Source organism: Nyctibius grandis, chromosome Z (assembly GCF_013368605.1).
Source record: "Nyctibius grandis isolate bNycGra1 chromosome Z, bNycGra1.pri, whole genome shotgun sequence".
Lineage (NCBI taxonomy): Eukaryota > Metazoa > Chordata > Aves > Nyctibiiformes > Nyctibiidae > Nyctibius > Nyctibius grandis.
In genome coordinates, this window is record NC_090695.1 from 406,668 (window position 1) to 424,013 (window position 17,346).

General features: G+C 42.9%; 1 protein-coding gene across 1 annotated transcript; it reads left to right on the forward strand.

Annotated features, from left to right (window-relative positions):
- Nucleotides 1-765: 765 nt before the first annotated feature.
- Nucleotides 766-17,136, forward strand: ACAA2 (acetyl-CoA acyltransferase 2). Its single transcript, XM_068422652.1, has 10 exons — nucleotides 766-833; nucleotides 5,038-5,204; nucleotides 6,162-6,290; nucleotides 7,092-7,208; nucleotides 8,670-8,817; nucleotides 11,177-11,352; nucleotides 12,337-12,466; nucleotides 14,682-14,752; nucleotides 15,390-15,544; nucleotides 16,470-17,136. Exons 1-10 carry the CDS (start codon nucleotides 818-820, stop codon nucleotides 16,552-16,554), a joined length of 1,194 nt encoding a protein of 397 aa, XP_068278753.1. The 5' UTR covers nucleotides 766-817; the 3' UTR covers nucleotides 16,555-17,136.
- Nucleotides 17,137-17,346: the final 210 nt, after the last annotated feature.

Genomic DNA, 17,346 nt, shown 5'->3' on the forward strand with positions numbered 1-17,346 from the left:
ATTTACCACCTGCATGAGGAAGTTGTCCTCCACACATTGGAGGAACCTCCTAGATTGCTTCCTCTGCCTGACAGTCTGAATGGTTCCACTGAAGCTTTTATGCACATAAATCCTACCTCAACATGCATTTTCAACCAGCAGAGCTTGGAAAGGTGGTTTTTTTTTTTGAAAGCCGGGAGGTTGCAATGGACAGCAGCCACGGAGAAGGCCAGGGAGTGAGTCCTACTCCTCTCCACGCAAGTCCAGAGAGGCTAAAGCTTGGAAATGGGCGCAGGCACAGACTGTGAAGCAGCTCAGGGCTGCAAACGTCCATTAAAACCCCAGATGAGGCGTTCAGGGAGGGCTGACTTCGCCCCGGGAGGGAGGGGAGCTGCCCTCAGGCCTGCCGGGGCCGCCCCTGGCCGCCGCCCGCCGGTCTCAGGTGCCTTCCCCAGCACAAGTTTCCTCACGGATCCCGCGGAACTCGGCTTGCGCAGTGGCTACTCATCACGGACCGCGGCGCGGAAGCTCCGGGCCGGGCAAGGCCGCGCGGAGCGGGGCAGGAGCGGGAGCAGCGGGGCACGCCCTGCCCGCCCGCTACCAGCGCAACGCCGTTTCCTCCGCCGCCGATTCGCCTCAAGCCTGCGCCTCCCTCTGCGGGGCCGGGAGCGGCGAGGAGGGAGAAATTAAATCAAGTAGAAGTGCAATTAAAAAAAAAAAATTAAAATAAGTTAAAAAGTGCCGCCCGCGCGTTGCCTGCTCCCTCCGCCCCCCGCGTGGCGAATGTGCGGCGGGGCCGGGCGCGGCGGGCGGCGGAGCGGCGCGGAGCGGGGCGGCGATGGCGCTGCTGCGGGGTGAGGCTGCTGTCAGCCCCGGCGGGGCGGGCGGCTCCCTGCCGCCCCGGGCGGGGGCGGGATAGCGGGTGTCTGGCTCGTCAGCGGGGGGCGGCGGGGCCGCCCGTGCCCGAGGGAGAGCGAGGCCCGGGCGGGCTCCGTGAGGGGAGGCAGGGCCGGGGCTGAGGCGAGGGTGCCCGGCGGTGCCGCGGTGCGCTGCCCGGGGTGGCGGGGCCTCGCCGGGGCAGGCCCTGGTTTAGGGGTCTGTAACCCGGCTGCAGCTCGTGTTGTCCGTCAGAAAATCCAAAATGGAGCCTCTGGAGCCGTTCGTATCCCTCCAGGGGGGGGCATTTTCCTCCCCGCTGCCTTGTCCGTGCCCTGTCAGCGTCTGTGCGGTCGGTGCCGAGGGGGCAGAAGGGGCACAGCGTCGGTCCCAAGGCTCTCCGTATTGAGCGTTCATCGAATGTATATTGAATATACTGCGTTTGACCTTCCGCCAGTTGTGGTACGAACAAACCTATAGCAAAGGGTTTGGCTGCATCCCCAGCAGCGTGGCCAGCAGGTCAGGGAGGGGATTCTGCCCCTCTGCTCTCGGGAGACCCCCCCTGCAGTGCTGCGTCCAGCTCTGGGGCCCCAACAGAAGAAGGACATGGAGCTGTTGGAGCAAGTCCAGAGGAGGCCACGGAGACGATGAGAGGGCTGGAGCACCGCTGCTGTGGAGACAGGCTGAGAGAGTTGGGGCTGTTCAGCCTGGAGAAGAGAAGGCTCCGGGGAGACCTTCTAGCACCTTCCAGTACCTGAAGGGCCTACAGGAAAGCTGGAGAGGGACTTTTTACAAGGGCATTGAGTGATAGGATGAGGGGGAGCAGTTTTAAATGGAAAGAGGGGAGATTTAGATGAGATATTAGGAAGAAATTCTTTGCTGTGAGGGTGGTGAGACCCTGGCCCAGGTTGCCCACAGAAGCTGTGGCTGCCCCCTCCCTGGCAGTGTTCAAGGCCAGGTTGGATGGGGCTTGGAGCAACCTGGTCTGGTGGAAGGTGTCCCTGCCCATGGCAGGGGGGTTGGAACTAGATGATCTTTAAGGTCCCTTCCAACCCAAACCAGTCTGTGATTCTATGAAAGAGTGCATATATATGTCCGATAACTGGCTGTGGCTATGTGCAGTGACTAGAAGTGACACTTGAAGTGTCACTGACTGAAAGTTTCTTTTGCCATATCCAGCGCCTGCCTGTGTTAGCAGTAACGGTGCAGGATAAACTCTGTAAGTGCCAACAGTTCCTAAAAGCGTTTTGTGTAAAGTAGTCCTTTTCGCTCTATGTGGTTTAAAGTTCTTGTCTCTTAAAAACGAGATAAATCCGCCCTTTAATACCTGATCTTGTTTAAAAACAAAATTGGAATTTATTGAAAAAGGGCTTTTTACCTATTTGATGGTGCTTTGCTACTTGATAGACTGTAGCTAAATAATAACAGATGTGTAAGTCATGGTTGGAGGTTTCAATGCTGAAAACCCATCTAGTCAGTGTTGCAGTAATTCTGTATTTGTCTACTGAACTGGATAATGCAGAGAGCAGCTTTGCCCATACTTGTTCGGTGTTAGTTTTCTGTAGCTGATTCAAGATCTTCTCTCGTTCCTTGCCACAATATTTTTCACACACTGTTCTTGCTCCTTAGATTTTTTGAGATTAATGATTGTTTTTCAGGCCTTCAAAATAGGCTCTGGCGAAGAAATATTTTCATACCAAGAGCACTTGAGACATGTTGGAGGGTTAGCGAATGTTCCAGATCTATAATAGCAGGTCCCTGTTTGGCAGCAAGTAACTACCTCTGTGTTAGTCTGGTTGGTTGTGTGATCTGCTCTGGTTTACACTTTGGCCCCGCGGTGCTGTTGTGAAGAAGTGGACAGCAGCGAGCAGCCTCGGTGGAAGAGAGACAGATGTTGTTATTATTGTGAAAGGCAAGTTTAAGGGCAAAGTTCCATCCTCTCCCCTGGACTGTTTGTTTGGAAGGCAACACGGTGTATGCAATTCAGCAAATAATGTGGGTAACCAACAACCTGGCCAAAAGGGAGGAGAACAAGTTCTTTGCGCTCGGTCAGGTCCTTGAGGTTTCCACAGCAAAGCCTTGTCATCAGCTGTTGCTGGCACTATTTTGGAGGAGACAGAGGGACAGGAATCGGTGGGCAGGAGGAGTGGTGGCAGGATGAGTGTCAAGGACTGCTTTGCTGCAGGGAAGATAAGCTTAGGAATGTGAGGTCATCCTTAAAAGAGCTAAGGATCTTTTTTTTTTTTTTTTCACAAGCGTTGTTAACGTTTAATGAAGACTCAAACTTAACATTCAATAGATTATTGTTAATACAATATATTTTCGTTAGTTAAATGAAAATTACTGGTGTAAATTTTTAATCTGTCACCTGAATACTTAGAAAGTCCAGGAACTACTCCTGAAGTGACTGTGTTGAACACACCTGTTTCCCATAAACATAAATCAGTTAAAGCATCCTCACCTTCATTAAAAAAAAATTGTAGGGGTTCGTACCTTATGTCTGTTAGTAGTTTCCAGCTTTTTTAGAAAAAAATAATGTACAACCAAAGTCAAAAGTGCTCAGTCAGTGGATTAAGAATTGTTTGGGATTAAATTGAATTACCTGCTGGTATCGGTTGAATGATGATTAAATGAAGAGTGGAAAACGATGATGAATCTTCCATACACTGTGTGTATACAAGGGGTCTGTTCCATGCCTGGGTACAGGCCCTTCCCCACAGCACCAGCTTTGCTGCTTTTCAGATCTCTGCCTATACAGAGACTTCTTGAGATATGTATTTTTAGTGACCGTGGTGTTCCCTCTACATTTAAAAACCCAAGGAGGGTGATTTTTGGATGTCTAATAGGTAGTAGCTATTTATTCCTTTGAGGAAATAAATTCTGCTTCTCACAGGTTTTGGATAGTTACCGTGTCAGCACTACTTTTTAAGGGAGCAGCAATAGTTGCTTAGCAAAGGCTTCTTTCTTAAGGGTACCCCAGAAAGAAGCCCATGGGCAGCATCAGGGTGTGAGGGTGTTACTCTATTTTGCTATCTTCATGGCTTTGGAAGCCACGTTGGATTTAGCATTCCTCCCTGTCCTTGGAGCTGTAATTCTTAGTCTTCTTCAGGGTATTTCCCAGATGATCTTCTGAGCATATTTGTTGCCTGTTTCAGATCCCAGCATTGTGTTCAAGCTCCTGTCAGCAGACCAAGCTTGACCTTCACCAGTTTGGAAAGTCCTTTTCTGTAAATGACGTAGTCTGAGATCCAGATCCATGAGTGACAGAGGAGCACCCTCTCTCTGACAAACCAACCAAGGAGGATGGATCTCATGGCCTCTAACAAGACGGCCTGAGAACACTGTTCATGAGCACCTTAACGAACAGGCATTTTAATCTGCCTTCATTCTTACATTTATATATATATATCCTTCTAGCGTTACTTAAAATAACAGTGGCTGTTTTCTGGCAGCTGTGAAGGTGGTGTGAGCTCTGTTGTTCAACTGGGGGAAAGTTCACAGCCTGCCTCCCACTTGTTTCTGCATGCAGAAGCGGAGAGCCGCTGCGACGAGCAGTCACTAGATGTTTGGTTCACATCCAGCTTCTCCCAAGCTGGAATTCGTACAGACTACTTCTGGGCAATGCATTTGTACCCACGCGCTTGCACATACTCTCCTGTCTATTGAAAACGGGATTTTTCTTCTCAGAAAATGGAAAACTGATGCTAATGCAGTTTAGGTGACATATATAGTTCTGGAAATAGCATGAATTTTTTGATTAGGGAATGGTTTTCCTCTGAAGTTAAAAGAATCAAAGTTAAAATGCATATAAAAAGGTTTTTTTGTTTTGCTTTTTTGGCTGTTTTTTTTTTTTTCTTTGTGAAAACTGTTTCAGAGTAAAAGCCAAAAATCTGATGATTTTTCTAGGATGAAGGAGTGACCTCTTTGTTTCTTAAAAGAACTGTTCCTCATCTGGTTGTTTCACAGGTGTCCACTGTGGGAATTCGTGGAGGTTACTTTCATGCTTTTAGTACACTAGCACTCATGTCTGATGTGGTGTAGCAGCCTCTGTGTGCATTCACGTTGTCTATATAGATTTACAAAGCCTCCTGTGAAATGAGGATGTTTTCCAGTTGAGGCTGACGTGGTGATTTTCTGTTCATTAGACTCTGCACATCTGGATAATTCTTGTTTCTCTTGCAGGTGTATTCATTGTGGCAGCGAAGCGAACTCCTTTCGGGAGCTATGGAGGTTTGCTGAAGGACTTCACAGCCACCGATCTGACAGAACACGCTGCTCGAGCTGCCTTGGCTGCTGGCAAGGTCTCTCCTGAGATCATCGACAGCGTCATTGTTGGCAATGTCATACAGGTTGGTAGCAGGAAGATTTGTTGGTCAGTGATTATTTCAGTCGTCTCCTTTGGTGTGGTCCCATAGATAGTTACCTCTGCTTTTGCAGCCAAGAATAAACCAAAGGAGTGGAAATGGAATGGGTAATCATACCCTGCATGATTTGTGATATTTTTGGGAGCAGGGCTTAGCTTTCTTGTTTTGGTACCAAAGGTAGTTTAAACTAGGACGAGCTGATTTAAAAATGCAGATTCATTAAGCAGTTAGTTGGTCATCCATGGTACATTTTTCCTATTTTAATGACTTGAGCTGTGGAACTCAATGGTCAGTGGATTTTCACTGAATTGTATAAATCCACTGAATTGTATAAGTCCCGTTCTGGAGACTGTAACTGATTTGAGCCCATTCCCCTCGAGTTTTCTAAACAGAATTTTTTTGAGTGAAGATGACTTTGCTTTGAGGTGGATGGATACGTGCCTTGACTGGCGGAGACATTCGGACAATCATGTCTTTTCCAAAGAGCTTGTGATGTAGGTGCTATTGTATGCAGGGCACCAGCATTGCAAAACAGGAGTTATCCACCTATCTACATGAGTGTCTTTGTTTTAGTTAGGATAGCAAAGAACATTTCTGGTTTGGTTTTGTATTCTGACTTCACTGTTATTAAGGGTGGGCACTCTGATGAAGTTGCTGACTTCAGTCTTAGCATCTCTAGTCCCATTTTTGGCCTGATGTCTAGCCTTTACGACACAGAGTTTCTTTAAGATGCATGTTAAGACACTGGCCCTTTTTGATCATATAGGAAGGTGTGGTTTTGAAGTGAACCAAAGTGCTTCTTATGACTAGTAGGATTTCTGTTGAGCATACACTGTCTTTTCTCAGTGATACAATTACCCCATTTTGACTTTTCATCAAGACTTTTTACTTTCCAAAGAAATTAAGAGTTGTAACAAACCCTCCTGTTTGTTCTGACTGCAGAGCTCTGCAGATGCGATTTATATTGCAAGACATGTTGGTTTACGTGTGGGAGTTCCTGTCCCAGTTCCAGCCCTCACTGTCAACAGGCTTTGTGGCTCTGGTTTCCAGTCCATTGCCAATGGATGTCAGGTACAAAGCTCTTTGTTTTCTCTATTAGTTGTAACCTTTATCAGATTGTTAACATGAGAGAAGAGACGTGTGTAAAAACGTGTACTACGTGTTTGGGATGAGTCTTAACATGGATTTTTAGCTGCCACTGGTAGAGGCTTCCTATTGTTCTGCATGGTTTTGTGCAAGACCTCAGCCTCCACAGTGATGTATTTTGTGGTTGGTTTTAAAAATCCTCATTGTAGCTATTTTATGTTTAAGACAAGGGATGCAACAAGTGTTAGCCAGTGAAGTAGAGCTCGGCTGTGCAAGAGTTGCATTCTGTAATCCTGTTTGTATGGATTGGAATTACGGGGTGTCAGAACCACAAGAGGAGGCTTTCATCTTTTGATCATTGTTTATATTCTCGCCTCATGGGTTAGATAATTTATAGCATCACTTCTTCTAAAATAGAAGATTAACTTCTCTTTAAGCATGAGGGGGGAAAAAAGTTCAACCATCTGTGAACCTAACTACACAAGCATGCAGATGCTTAATGGCTTTGTTTCTCAGTCCTATCATATGTGTGCACCCACATTTTCTTCCTCCCTCATTGATATAATCACTCCTTGCTGAAAGGAGGAAGAAGGAACATGTAATGAAAGAGACAGACCCCAATCTTAATAAAAGGGTAAACCCTTCATAAGTATACACATGGCTAAGCATGAATTCGTTCTGTGTGCGTGGCTTTGTAGGTGACAAGGTCTTTTTCTAAAACAGTTGTTATTGTCTTACAAAACCAGCAAACTAAATCCTAGATCTGTGTTGTTTTTCTGTTAACAGGAAATTTGCCTTAATGACGCAGAAGTTGTTCTGTGTGGTGGAGCTGAAAATATGAGCCAGGCTCCTTATGCAGTTCGAAACATTCGGTTTGGAACCAGGTTAGGAGCAGAACTCAAGGTATAGTACTTTTTTTTTTACTTTTTTTTGTTTCTCTGAATAAAGTCATGTTTACAGAGCAACATAAAGTGTCGGGCCTGCTAGACACTGTATCCTTGCAAATGAAATTATTGAAGATTAGATCTGGATGTAGTTGTTCAAAGCATTTATCCAGTATTCGGACGTTATCAAAACAGTAGGTTCAGGCAATTTTGTTAAGCATGCCAGTTTTCTAGCTTTTCCAAACCCATATTTGAATTCCTGTTCCATGTTAAACAGGTCAATAAACTCTTAGACACACAGCTTAGTTCGCTTGGTACATCCCATCAAAGTACTGTGTATTATATAAAAAATTTTTCTCATGTCAGAGGCTGTGAAGTAGAGGCATACACCACCTAGGTAAAGCTAGTAAGGCTAGCAGTGGTAGATGGATTGGTAAAGAACGTGTGTAAATCCAAGTTGTAAGCATCTCTCCATTTAAAAAATGGAAACTTGAAGTTAAATCCATTGACAGAGAAGTTATTTTTACATTTTCTTCTGAAGGTATATCCTTAGTGAATACTGTGGGAAATTTGCAGCAGGAGCCAGTTCTGCTCTGATAATTCCTGTTTATTCAGTGGGTCATAACCAACATCAAAATGCTAAATTAGGATAATTCAGTGTTTCAGCCCTTTGTTTTTCCTACGCTACCTTTTTTCCCTACATTTTTTCCCTTGTGAAGGTGGTGAATATGAAGGATGCTTGACTCTGTTCTGTGAACCGTGTGTAGCACTGCCACTAAGCCTCGGTTCCTACAGAGAACACCTTCACAAGGCTGCTGATAACACTGAGTCTCCATAGGTGCCACTGGGTTCTTATCATGAAGATAATTAAATTATACACTTGCAGGTGAATGAGTGATTTATCTCATGGAACTTTACTGGTGACAGATGACAAAACCCATCTGGACTGACTGGCATTGTCTTTATCAGGTTAAGTGAAGTTAGACTTGGGTATTTTCTCACCTGAGATGTTTTACCCACAGAAACGTTTGACTCAAGTAAGGTGATTTGACCTGACAGTAGAGAAGGAGCCAAAGAATCAGTAAGGCTGCTGTGCCTTTTCACAGCTCCTCATCTTTCCTCTTGGTAACCAGGAAGACAGGTGTGTTTTCTCATAGGTCTCTAATAAATAATTCGTACAGCAGTGAAATATGCTGAAATGCTAAGAATCATAGGCTTTTCCCAAACCTCTCAGGGCCACATGTGAGTGGAAAGAACCACGCTAGAGCACAACGTAGATGAACTAAAATAGCACACAAGAACTTGCATACTGTTTTGCAGTGTGTTTGTTCTGATTTAAATAAAGTATCTGTAGGTAACCTGAGTTAATTTTATAAAGAGACGTTAGTTTCTAAGAGGCTGCTGAATGATTAGACGCTGTCAATAATAGATATTAATAATGTTGTGCTTTATAATTTTCTTTTCATAATGTTCCATGCAGTTGGAAGACACACTGTGGGCAGGTCTAACAGATTCCCATGTTAAAATACCTATGGCAGTTACAGCTGAAAACCTGGCTGCAAAATACAACATCACACGAGAGGACTGTGACCGATACGCATTGAAAACGCAACAGAGATGCAAAGCTGGTCAGTAAATTTAGGAATGGATGTCTTTATACGATACTATTTTCAAATCTAGTCAGTTTTTAGCACTGATTCAAAGTATTTTTAAGTTTTGTGTAGCTCGTGTGTCTTGGTGTGATTTGTCTTTTGATTTGCAGATACAGTAATTCATGGTTTTGTTTGCCCTGTGGGACAGGTAACCCATTCCTAGGGGGTTTGGCTTTGAATATACTGAGTCAGGTGTTGTGCCTATCAGCAGGTTGACTAATGAGTCCCTTTCCACTGGCTTGCTGCATCTTCTTAGTGGACATTCAGGCAGCAAATGCCATTGGCCTCTCACACATCACCTCCTGCCTGAACAGGGTTCATGTTCATGAATGTAGCTTGTTGATGCCCCTTTGATGGGATGCTTTGCCCTTATTTTCCCTGCAGCAGAGCAGCCTTGTCCCAGGCATGCCTGACTCCCCACCTTTCTTTCCTCTCCACTGCAGAACAGTCCTCTCCCACAGCAACCCACATCTTTCTGGCATGCCAGCATGTGCTAGAATTGATCTAAATATTTTTTCTTTCTTTTACAAATCATATGTTGTTCTACAGCCCTTGAACAGTTAGAGCAGATGGAATCTGAAGAGGGGGTATTTGTTCAGGACCTGTATTTAAACTGTTCTCTGGGTGGTTTACATGGTCAAAGCCATAATTCAGAGGCATTGGATTACTGAGAAATCAATTGATGGTGTAAACAGGATGGTAGGCCAAAAGCCAGTAGAATGTGTAGTGGTCGTCCTGGGACTTCAACATACCTTGCAACCCAAAAGTGAACATAAGAAGGACAGATGTAAGCATACTTTTAGATTCTGGTGCTTCTTAACAGCTGCTACTCTTGAAGGAAAATTTTGTATTTTTTTCAATGAGTGCAGCAGTGCTTTTTGTAACTTTTCTCAGTGGTGTGTTACCTTCCCTGCTGATCTTGTTATCTAACTCCTGCCATTCATAGAACAATAGAATGGTTTGGGTTGTAAAGGACCTTAAAGATCATCTAGTTCCAACCCCTCCACTAGACCAGGTTTCTCCAAGCCCCATCCAGCCTGGCCTTGAACACTGCCAGGGAGGGGGCAGCCACAGCTTCTCTGGGCAACCTGGGCCAGTGTCTCACCACCCTCACAGGAAAGAATTTCTTCCTAATATCTCATCTAAATCTCCCCTCTTTCAGTTTAAAACCGTTCCCCCTCGTCCTGTCACTCCATGCCCTTGTAAAAAGCCCCTCTCCAGCTTTCCTGTACACCTTCAGGTACTGGAAGGTGCTAGAAGGTCTCCCTGGAGCCTTCTCTTCCCCAGGCTGAACAGCCCCAACTCTCTCAGCCTGTCTCCATATCAGAGGTGAATTCCTGGAACCTTTGCTAGAAACTCTGCCCCTGAAGAAGCTTTTGCTTCTTTCTGGTTTTCTAGGATTTTGCCTTGCTGTTTTTGTTTCTGCTTGTTATGACCAGTTCACCTTATTCCACACTAAAGAGAGTCCTGTGGCTGATCAGGAAAGAAAAAGACATTGTAGAATTTATTGAGAAAGTTTGGAGGTAGCCACACAACAGCAGATCTGGCAATTTCAGTATCTTAGTTTTAAATCCCTTAGAGTTGCATCTGTGGAAGGATTCTTGGTTCAGTTTTGGGAGGTAAGAGGTGTTTTGGTTTTAAATCTGTGTGTTCACATCAACATTGTGGACACAAAAGGTAGCGTTTAGTTGCCTGAATATTGGTGTCAAATGTTGTCTTAGGTGATGTGGCCAGATGCTCTTATGAGCATCTTAGATACCTACAATGCCTTGAATTGTCTCAGGTTGTTTAAGCAGCTGAATCCCATCTTAGGATGGTGACTTGACTGAGATCCTGTGGGGGGAGCAACTTGGACAGGACTTTAATTGATATACAATAGCTTATGCTGGTTATCAACAGAGAAAATGTGGCTCAGGATTTTTTCCCATGTTCCTCTCGGGGTGAGATTTACAGCTTCTTGGCCCTCTGATAAGTGACAGAGCCATAGATAAAGCAACAATACAGGGGGATGTGTACCAAAAATAAATCTAGTGGTTTAAAAAAAAAAAAAAAAGAAGAATTCAGTTATTTAAAGCTGAAATAACACTTTAATATTTGAGACTTTCTTTGGAGAAGTTTGAGAATGTAGAGTTTTTGCACAATTTCTAAAAAAACAAACAATGAAACACCAGCCAGCCTATTTAAACAAAATAAAGTATAAACAGTACTGTCTGTGAACTTTTGGTTAAATTAGAGCAAAAGTTGTGTGCACATGAAAATAGGATTGTTGGTCATGCTGCGCAATCGTCTTGATCTTTTTATCAGAGTCCTTTTATTTTCCTTTTTGTGGTTGCAGCTCACGATGCTGGTTACTTTAATGCTGAGATGGCACCAATAGAAGTGAAAGCAAAAAAGGGGAAAGAAACTATGCAAAAGGATGAGCACCCAAAACCCCAGAGCACTCTGGAACAGTTGGCAAAACTCGCACCTATCTTTAAAAAGGATGGAACAGTCACTGCTGGGAATGCTTCGGTGAGTGTGTCAAAGCCTTGGGTTGTGGAAGTGTCACCTCTGAGGTTCTCCAAATTTATTGTCACTGTTTTTATGTCTCACTGAGCCACCTTTGGCTGTCAGCGGTGTCTCCTGACGAAAATAATTTCTAATTCTGCAATGGAATGCCCCTGGTTGACTGTCCCAGCCCCAAGATGGCAGGAGATCCTTCCATCTGTGTCTGTTTCCTAGAATTTAGTTCTGTGGATTGTCACTGTTCTTTTAGTGAGGCATTGACACTTCCTTATCAGACTTGAATTATGCAGTTGATACCTGCAGTGGCTGTGTAGAATTAGCCATTCTACTTTCTTTTGGAGGCAATGATTACTGAACAGTTGCTTCACAAATCATGCATTGTATTTGTGGGCATGCTGCTGCTGCTCAGCTTTGTACCACAGTTACTATCCTCTGTAGTGCAAACCACATTTTGCTCTTACCCAGAGTAGACTGGGTGCTTGGCAGCATGTCATTACTGACTGTTCCTCTCTTATAGTCATTATCTTAATCAATTGATTAATGTTCCTTGGGCCAGAAGGACCACTGTGATCATATAACCTGAATTCCTGCCTAAAATAGATCATGGCCACAGTAAGTACGGGTGTCTGTAAAGTATCTTTTATTATTAATGGTACATACGTTATCCAATATTAATAGTGTCCTTGCAAGTCTACAGAATGATGTTTCCAGTATAAGGGAGACTTTAAGTGGGAAAAACGTCTTTTACTTTTCTAAAACTTTGAAATTAATTAAACAGCTATATTTAACTTTCTTGCACAGTCCACAGAATAGTGAAAGATTGTGGTTCCTTGTTTTGAAGAAACACTCATACAATTGTCTGTTAAATATTAGTAATAGTGTCTTGGATTCAGGCTTTTTTTTTGCAGGGCATATTTAGTTTAAATTGTGGGGTTTTTTTTGTTTGTTTGTATTTTCTCCACTAAGAATGCTTTCCTTTCTTATTGCAAGGGGGTGTGTGACGGAGCTGGTGCAGTCATCATTGCCAGTGAATCAGCACTTAAAAAGCACAGTCTTACTCCTCTGGCAAGAGTAGTAGCCTATCACTCAGCTGGCTGTGACCCCTCCATAATGGGCATTGGTAAGTTGCAATAAAGCACATTATTTTATAGCATCAAGGAGCATTAAAATTTTCTTGTGTAAGCATTCTGAAAGAAAGAAATGCAGGCTGCAATATGCTGAGTCTGGTCTCTCTGAAGGTGTTTGTGTGGCTTGTTACTGTCCCTTCCACTGCATCAGTCCATCCCTCTTGACAGAGGGACGGACTTACTCCTCAGTTTGGCTGAAAGGGCATGTGTGATGCCTTAGTACTGAACTATAGCCCCCCAGGCACCTTTTTTTCTTTTTCCCCTTTTTTACTCTCTCTGTTAGTAAGTCAAGAAAAGAGGCACTCTCTCAATGTTTTTTAAAACCAGTTTTCTCCTGAAATTCGCTTTAGTTTCCTGTAAGCTTTAAATCCCATTACTAAATGTGTAACTATGAGTTGTCTTCCCCACCTCTTGCTGAAGCAGTACTGGCTATGTGTACACCTTTCAGCAGTCACTCAGTTGCTCAAGTGAAGATTGGATTCTGGGATACACATCTGTTCAGGTATTATTTTGGCAAACCAACTACTTTTTTTTGTTAGTCCCATATTTTATGCTTCCTGATCAAGTAGCTGTTAACGCAAACAAACCCTCAAAGCCAATCCAGACACCCCAGGATTTTTCCCTTCTGTTAGTTTGTAGACAGCATTGTATTCCAGCATCGCTTTTCCTTTCTGCCCTTCTATTCAGAGAAGTCATTGTTGACTGGTTCCATGTGTCAGTAGAAATGCAAATGAAGCATTGTCAGATTTGTTTTCTTGGTCGGACTATCTGACTGACACAACCTTCAAAGCAAATGTAGAGGGAGGGTTTCTTTCCCTAGGCTTCATGCTGTCATTGTGCTTTCTAAACTAGCCCATTCTTTCTAGGTCAGGCAACTCTTTTAGCTTGTTTAAAAACTTCATAAATCATATGGAGAAACAGTTAGTATCCTAACTTCTTAACACCACAGCTTGTCCCCAGCAACTCAAAAAGACCAGATGAGATTAATCGACATGACAGCAACACATCTGAGAACAGGAGCTCAGACTGAGCAACTGCCCTTTCACATACTGATAGTGATAGGGAGTCCTGCCTCACAATGTGTAGCAAGTTAATTCATTATTTAAAAAAAAAAAAGAGAGAAAGGAGAAAAAAGTCTACTTGGCTGTCATTAATGGTCTTTGTCCACAAGAGACCCTCCCATTACTCTCACGCGTAACGGGCATACTAAAATCTGTCTGTAATGAGATGCATTTGGAGTCTAGTGTTAAGCTGCCTGAGGCTTTCTAATAATCTACTGAGCTTTGAACCGGACCCTTTCTTTTTGTTAATTTTTCTGTCTCTTCAGTCATTTACTCATGTTCATGTTTTTTATTCTTTGAGCTATGAGTTGTCAACACCATTTTTTGGTAGTGAGATTGTTAATGTTTTAGGATAGGGTTTTTTTGTCTAATGATCAGCTACCACCTAACATCACAATATCTTTGACCTACAAACACATATCTAATTAGCCCTTTCAAATTCTCATTGAGTGTCTCTTTCCTTAGGTAGCTGTGCTTTGAGATTAATCTCCCCTAGTAGATTACACTAGGCTGTAGGTATCAGCTTTCTTCCAGAGAACAGTTTTATTGCCAAACTCTGTAATATTCTCAAAAAATAATCTTACTGGCTGCAGTTGGCTGGGACTTGGCTCCAAGGGAACGTTTTATTGTTTGTTAGTTTTTTGACTAGAAGATTTTCAAGTAAATTATATTAAGAACACCAAAACAACAATATCCATAACAATGCATGACCAGCAAACTCCAGAAGAGCCTGCCTTTTTCTTTTTTGTATACCTGGAGGCTGCAAGTTATGAGGAAAGAATAAGCTGAACCAAGAGTACTGGGAAGGAGAACGCCTCATAAAGCTGTTTTATTTGGCTGGGGACTGTCAGTTCTCTCGACTTGAAAGCTATATGTGTGTTTACCAACACAGCTGTGCAGCAGTAGTGATACTCCAAACTTTCCCTGGCAGTGTGTTGAGAAGGCTGCCAAATACTTTGGAGATTTAGGAGTTCTCTTACCACCTAATAAAGCAGGTGAGTGGCATATCCAGAATTCACTGGCTGCACAGAGGCTCATGGGAGGGAAACTGATGAGGCTTTGTGAAGCTATCCTATGTATAACATGTTTATAAGGCTTTATTTATTTCTTTTTTATTTAACTAACTGGGCATACAATTTCCAACTAGGCCCTGTACCTGCGATTACCGAGGTTCTGAAGAAAGCAGGATTGACCCTGAAGGACATGGATTTGGTAGAGGTAAGGAGTTTTAACACAAACAGTGAGGTTACTCCTGATCTTTTTAACAGAAATGTTCCACTCATACGTAGCCTGTCGTCACTACGTAGGTGTTTCCACATGTCTGGAGCCCACTTGTCCTAGCTCACCTGCCTGACCTCTGTCCCATCTAGTTTCTACCACACAGTTGCAGTCATTACAAAAATCTCAGGCATGTGGAAATTGAAAATAGTGTGACAGCATTCCATGTAAAAAAAAAAAATCCTCATGTGACATGAGGTTTTAGTCTGTTGGCTTGACTGTTAATGTTTTAAGTTAGTCACAGTTCTCCATTTGTGAACAAGGCCATTTTTTTTCAGAGCAATAGGCTCTTCGTGAACATGTTGCATCAGAATATACCACAGTTTTTTTTAATAAAATATGCTACAAACTTGCTTTGTATCACATGTGCCAGAAGGATTTGAATTTACGTTGGATTGGCCTGACAATTTGTATGTTGTCTGAGTACGCTTTTATAAACACAATGTTTAATATTTTTCTCAATCAAAATGACCTGGAGAAGCAGCTCACCTCATTTAATCTTGTATGCACACGTGCTGCTGAAAGCTGGTGTGGAAAGTCAGCCATGAGCAGTTGTATTGTTTCTCTGATGTTGCAGGTGAATGAGGCATTTGCACCTCAGTATCTAGCTGTTGAGAAAGCTTTGGGCCTCGACCCTGAAAAAACCAACATCAACGGAGGTGCCATCGCTATAGGTCATCCTTTGGGTGCCTCGGGATCCCGCATCACAGCTCATCTGGTGCATGAATTAAGGTATGTACGTAGCTGATAGCTGCTGGTCGTGAATGCAGTGCTGATGTATTTACACCTGGAACAGATTTTTAGTATGGATACCGTGTGACTAAAACCTTCCAGTCTGCTGGCTTAAAGTTCTCCACGCTAAAGCGTAAAGCTTTCTGTACAAATTTGTTACCTTTGTGCTCTAGTCCAGGTTGCCTCTTATTCCATTCTGTTGTCATTACAGGATTCTTGGCTTCCTCTAGATCTGATCCAAGCCCACGGTACTCAGTGGGAAGGTTTCCTTTATTGAAATAGCCTTTTAGCACAGTCTGTTCTTTTCTTAACAGGGTCCATTTAAAAGGCTTTGTCATCACTTTCTTTCTCCTTTAGTCCATTTTCAGAAATTTTGACACTTTTGACTTCCTTGATATGCTTAACACCATTTTAATCTGCATTTTCCTTTTTTTTCCCCCCTCAGGGCAGAGATCACTGTATCTTTTTGCTTGTGCTTGGAACACTATATTAGTGTTCAACCGTAAAGCCTCAGTTAATTTGCACCTTGGAGAAAACTGTTTATTGGAGTGTGGCTGTAGAAAACTTTTAAAAACTACCTTGGCAGTAAAATTATATTTTAGTTATGCAGGTTTTATTATGTGTTGAAACCACAAGTATCCCATAATATCATTCCTTGCCATTTTGTGTTCCTAAGAACAATATAACCTACCATCTTTTAGATGGTAAAAGACTCAGACCTGCAACTCCTTGTTTTTCCACAGAAATATTTCAACATCAGTTGAGGCTTCATGATATTTTTCTAGAAAAAGAAGAACTTACACCTTCTAAAATGCCATCTTTAGTAGTACCTAGTTGATAGCTAGTTTCCTTTCATAAAATCAGGGCAACAGCTACTACGGTTTCACAAGTGTAAATAATATTCACTGTTACTTTTTCTGTACAGGCGTCGTGGTGGGAAATACGCGGTTGGGTCAGCTTGCATTGGTGGTGGACAAGGTATTGCTCTTCTCATTGAGAACACGGCCTGAGAGAGAGTCTGGAGGCTGCAGTGTTGCCCGAATTACTAATTCCCTAAGAAACTTCTGCCTTTTGTGCCAATGAAGCATCACTGCCTGCCTTCGTTTTGTGCCATTCCTGCAAGGTAAAGGAATAGCTGAGAAGTCTGAATTCTGATAAAGAGATTCGTTAATGTCTTTCTAACTAAAGGAAGTGTGACACCAATATAATTTCACACTGATGAAGTATTTTCTAAAAGCCTCTTTTCAATCAATGTTAATATATTTCTGTAGGGAAAATTCTTTTCTTTTCCTGAGGAAATTGCTTGTCAAACTTTCACCAAACCTGCCTTAAAATAGCAGGCAGTGCAGCTTTTTAAGCAAGTTATTGCTTAAACTATCCTTATTTCAGCTACTGCTGCTGTCTGGCACATGTGCCTCTTTTATCATCAGGAGATATGAAGATTTAATAGGAGACCTTCTGAAGAATATATTGATTGTAGATTGATGGCTATAACCTGTACCCTGCTGCTTTGCAAGGGAAAAGAAAATGAGCGAAAGCTGAAATTTCCATTGTGCCTCCCGAAAGAACAATAAATATAATAGAAAAATGGGCTTGGTGTTGGATTGTTTGTTTGTTTATTTTAAAAGTAAATCACTGTGAGAATTGTTACTTTTGGTAAGTCAGTGTTTGTTTTTGGAGAGACTGTTTTTCCTGGATGAGAACTAACTGGTGAATCATTTGACATAATGTAGATTACATTTGGATGAAACGAGATCTCCCTTGACTGTACTCACTGAAGTCCTCTAGGCTTACTGTACTGT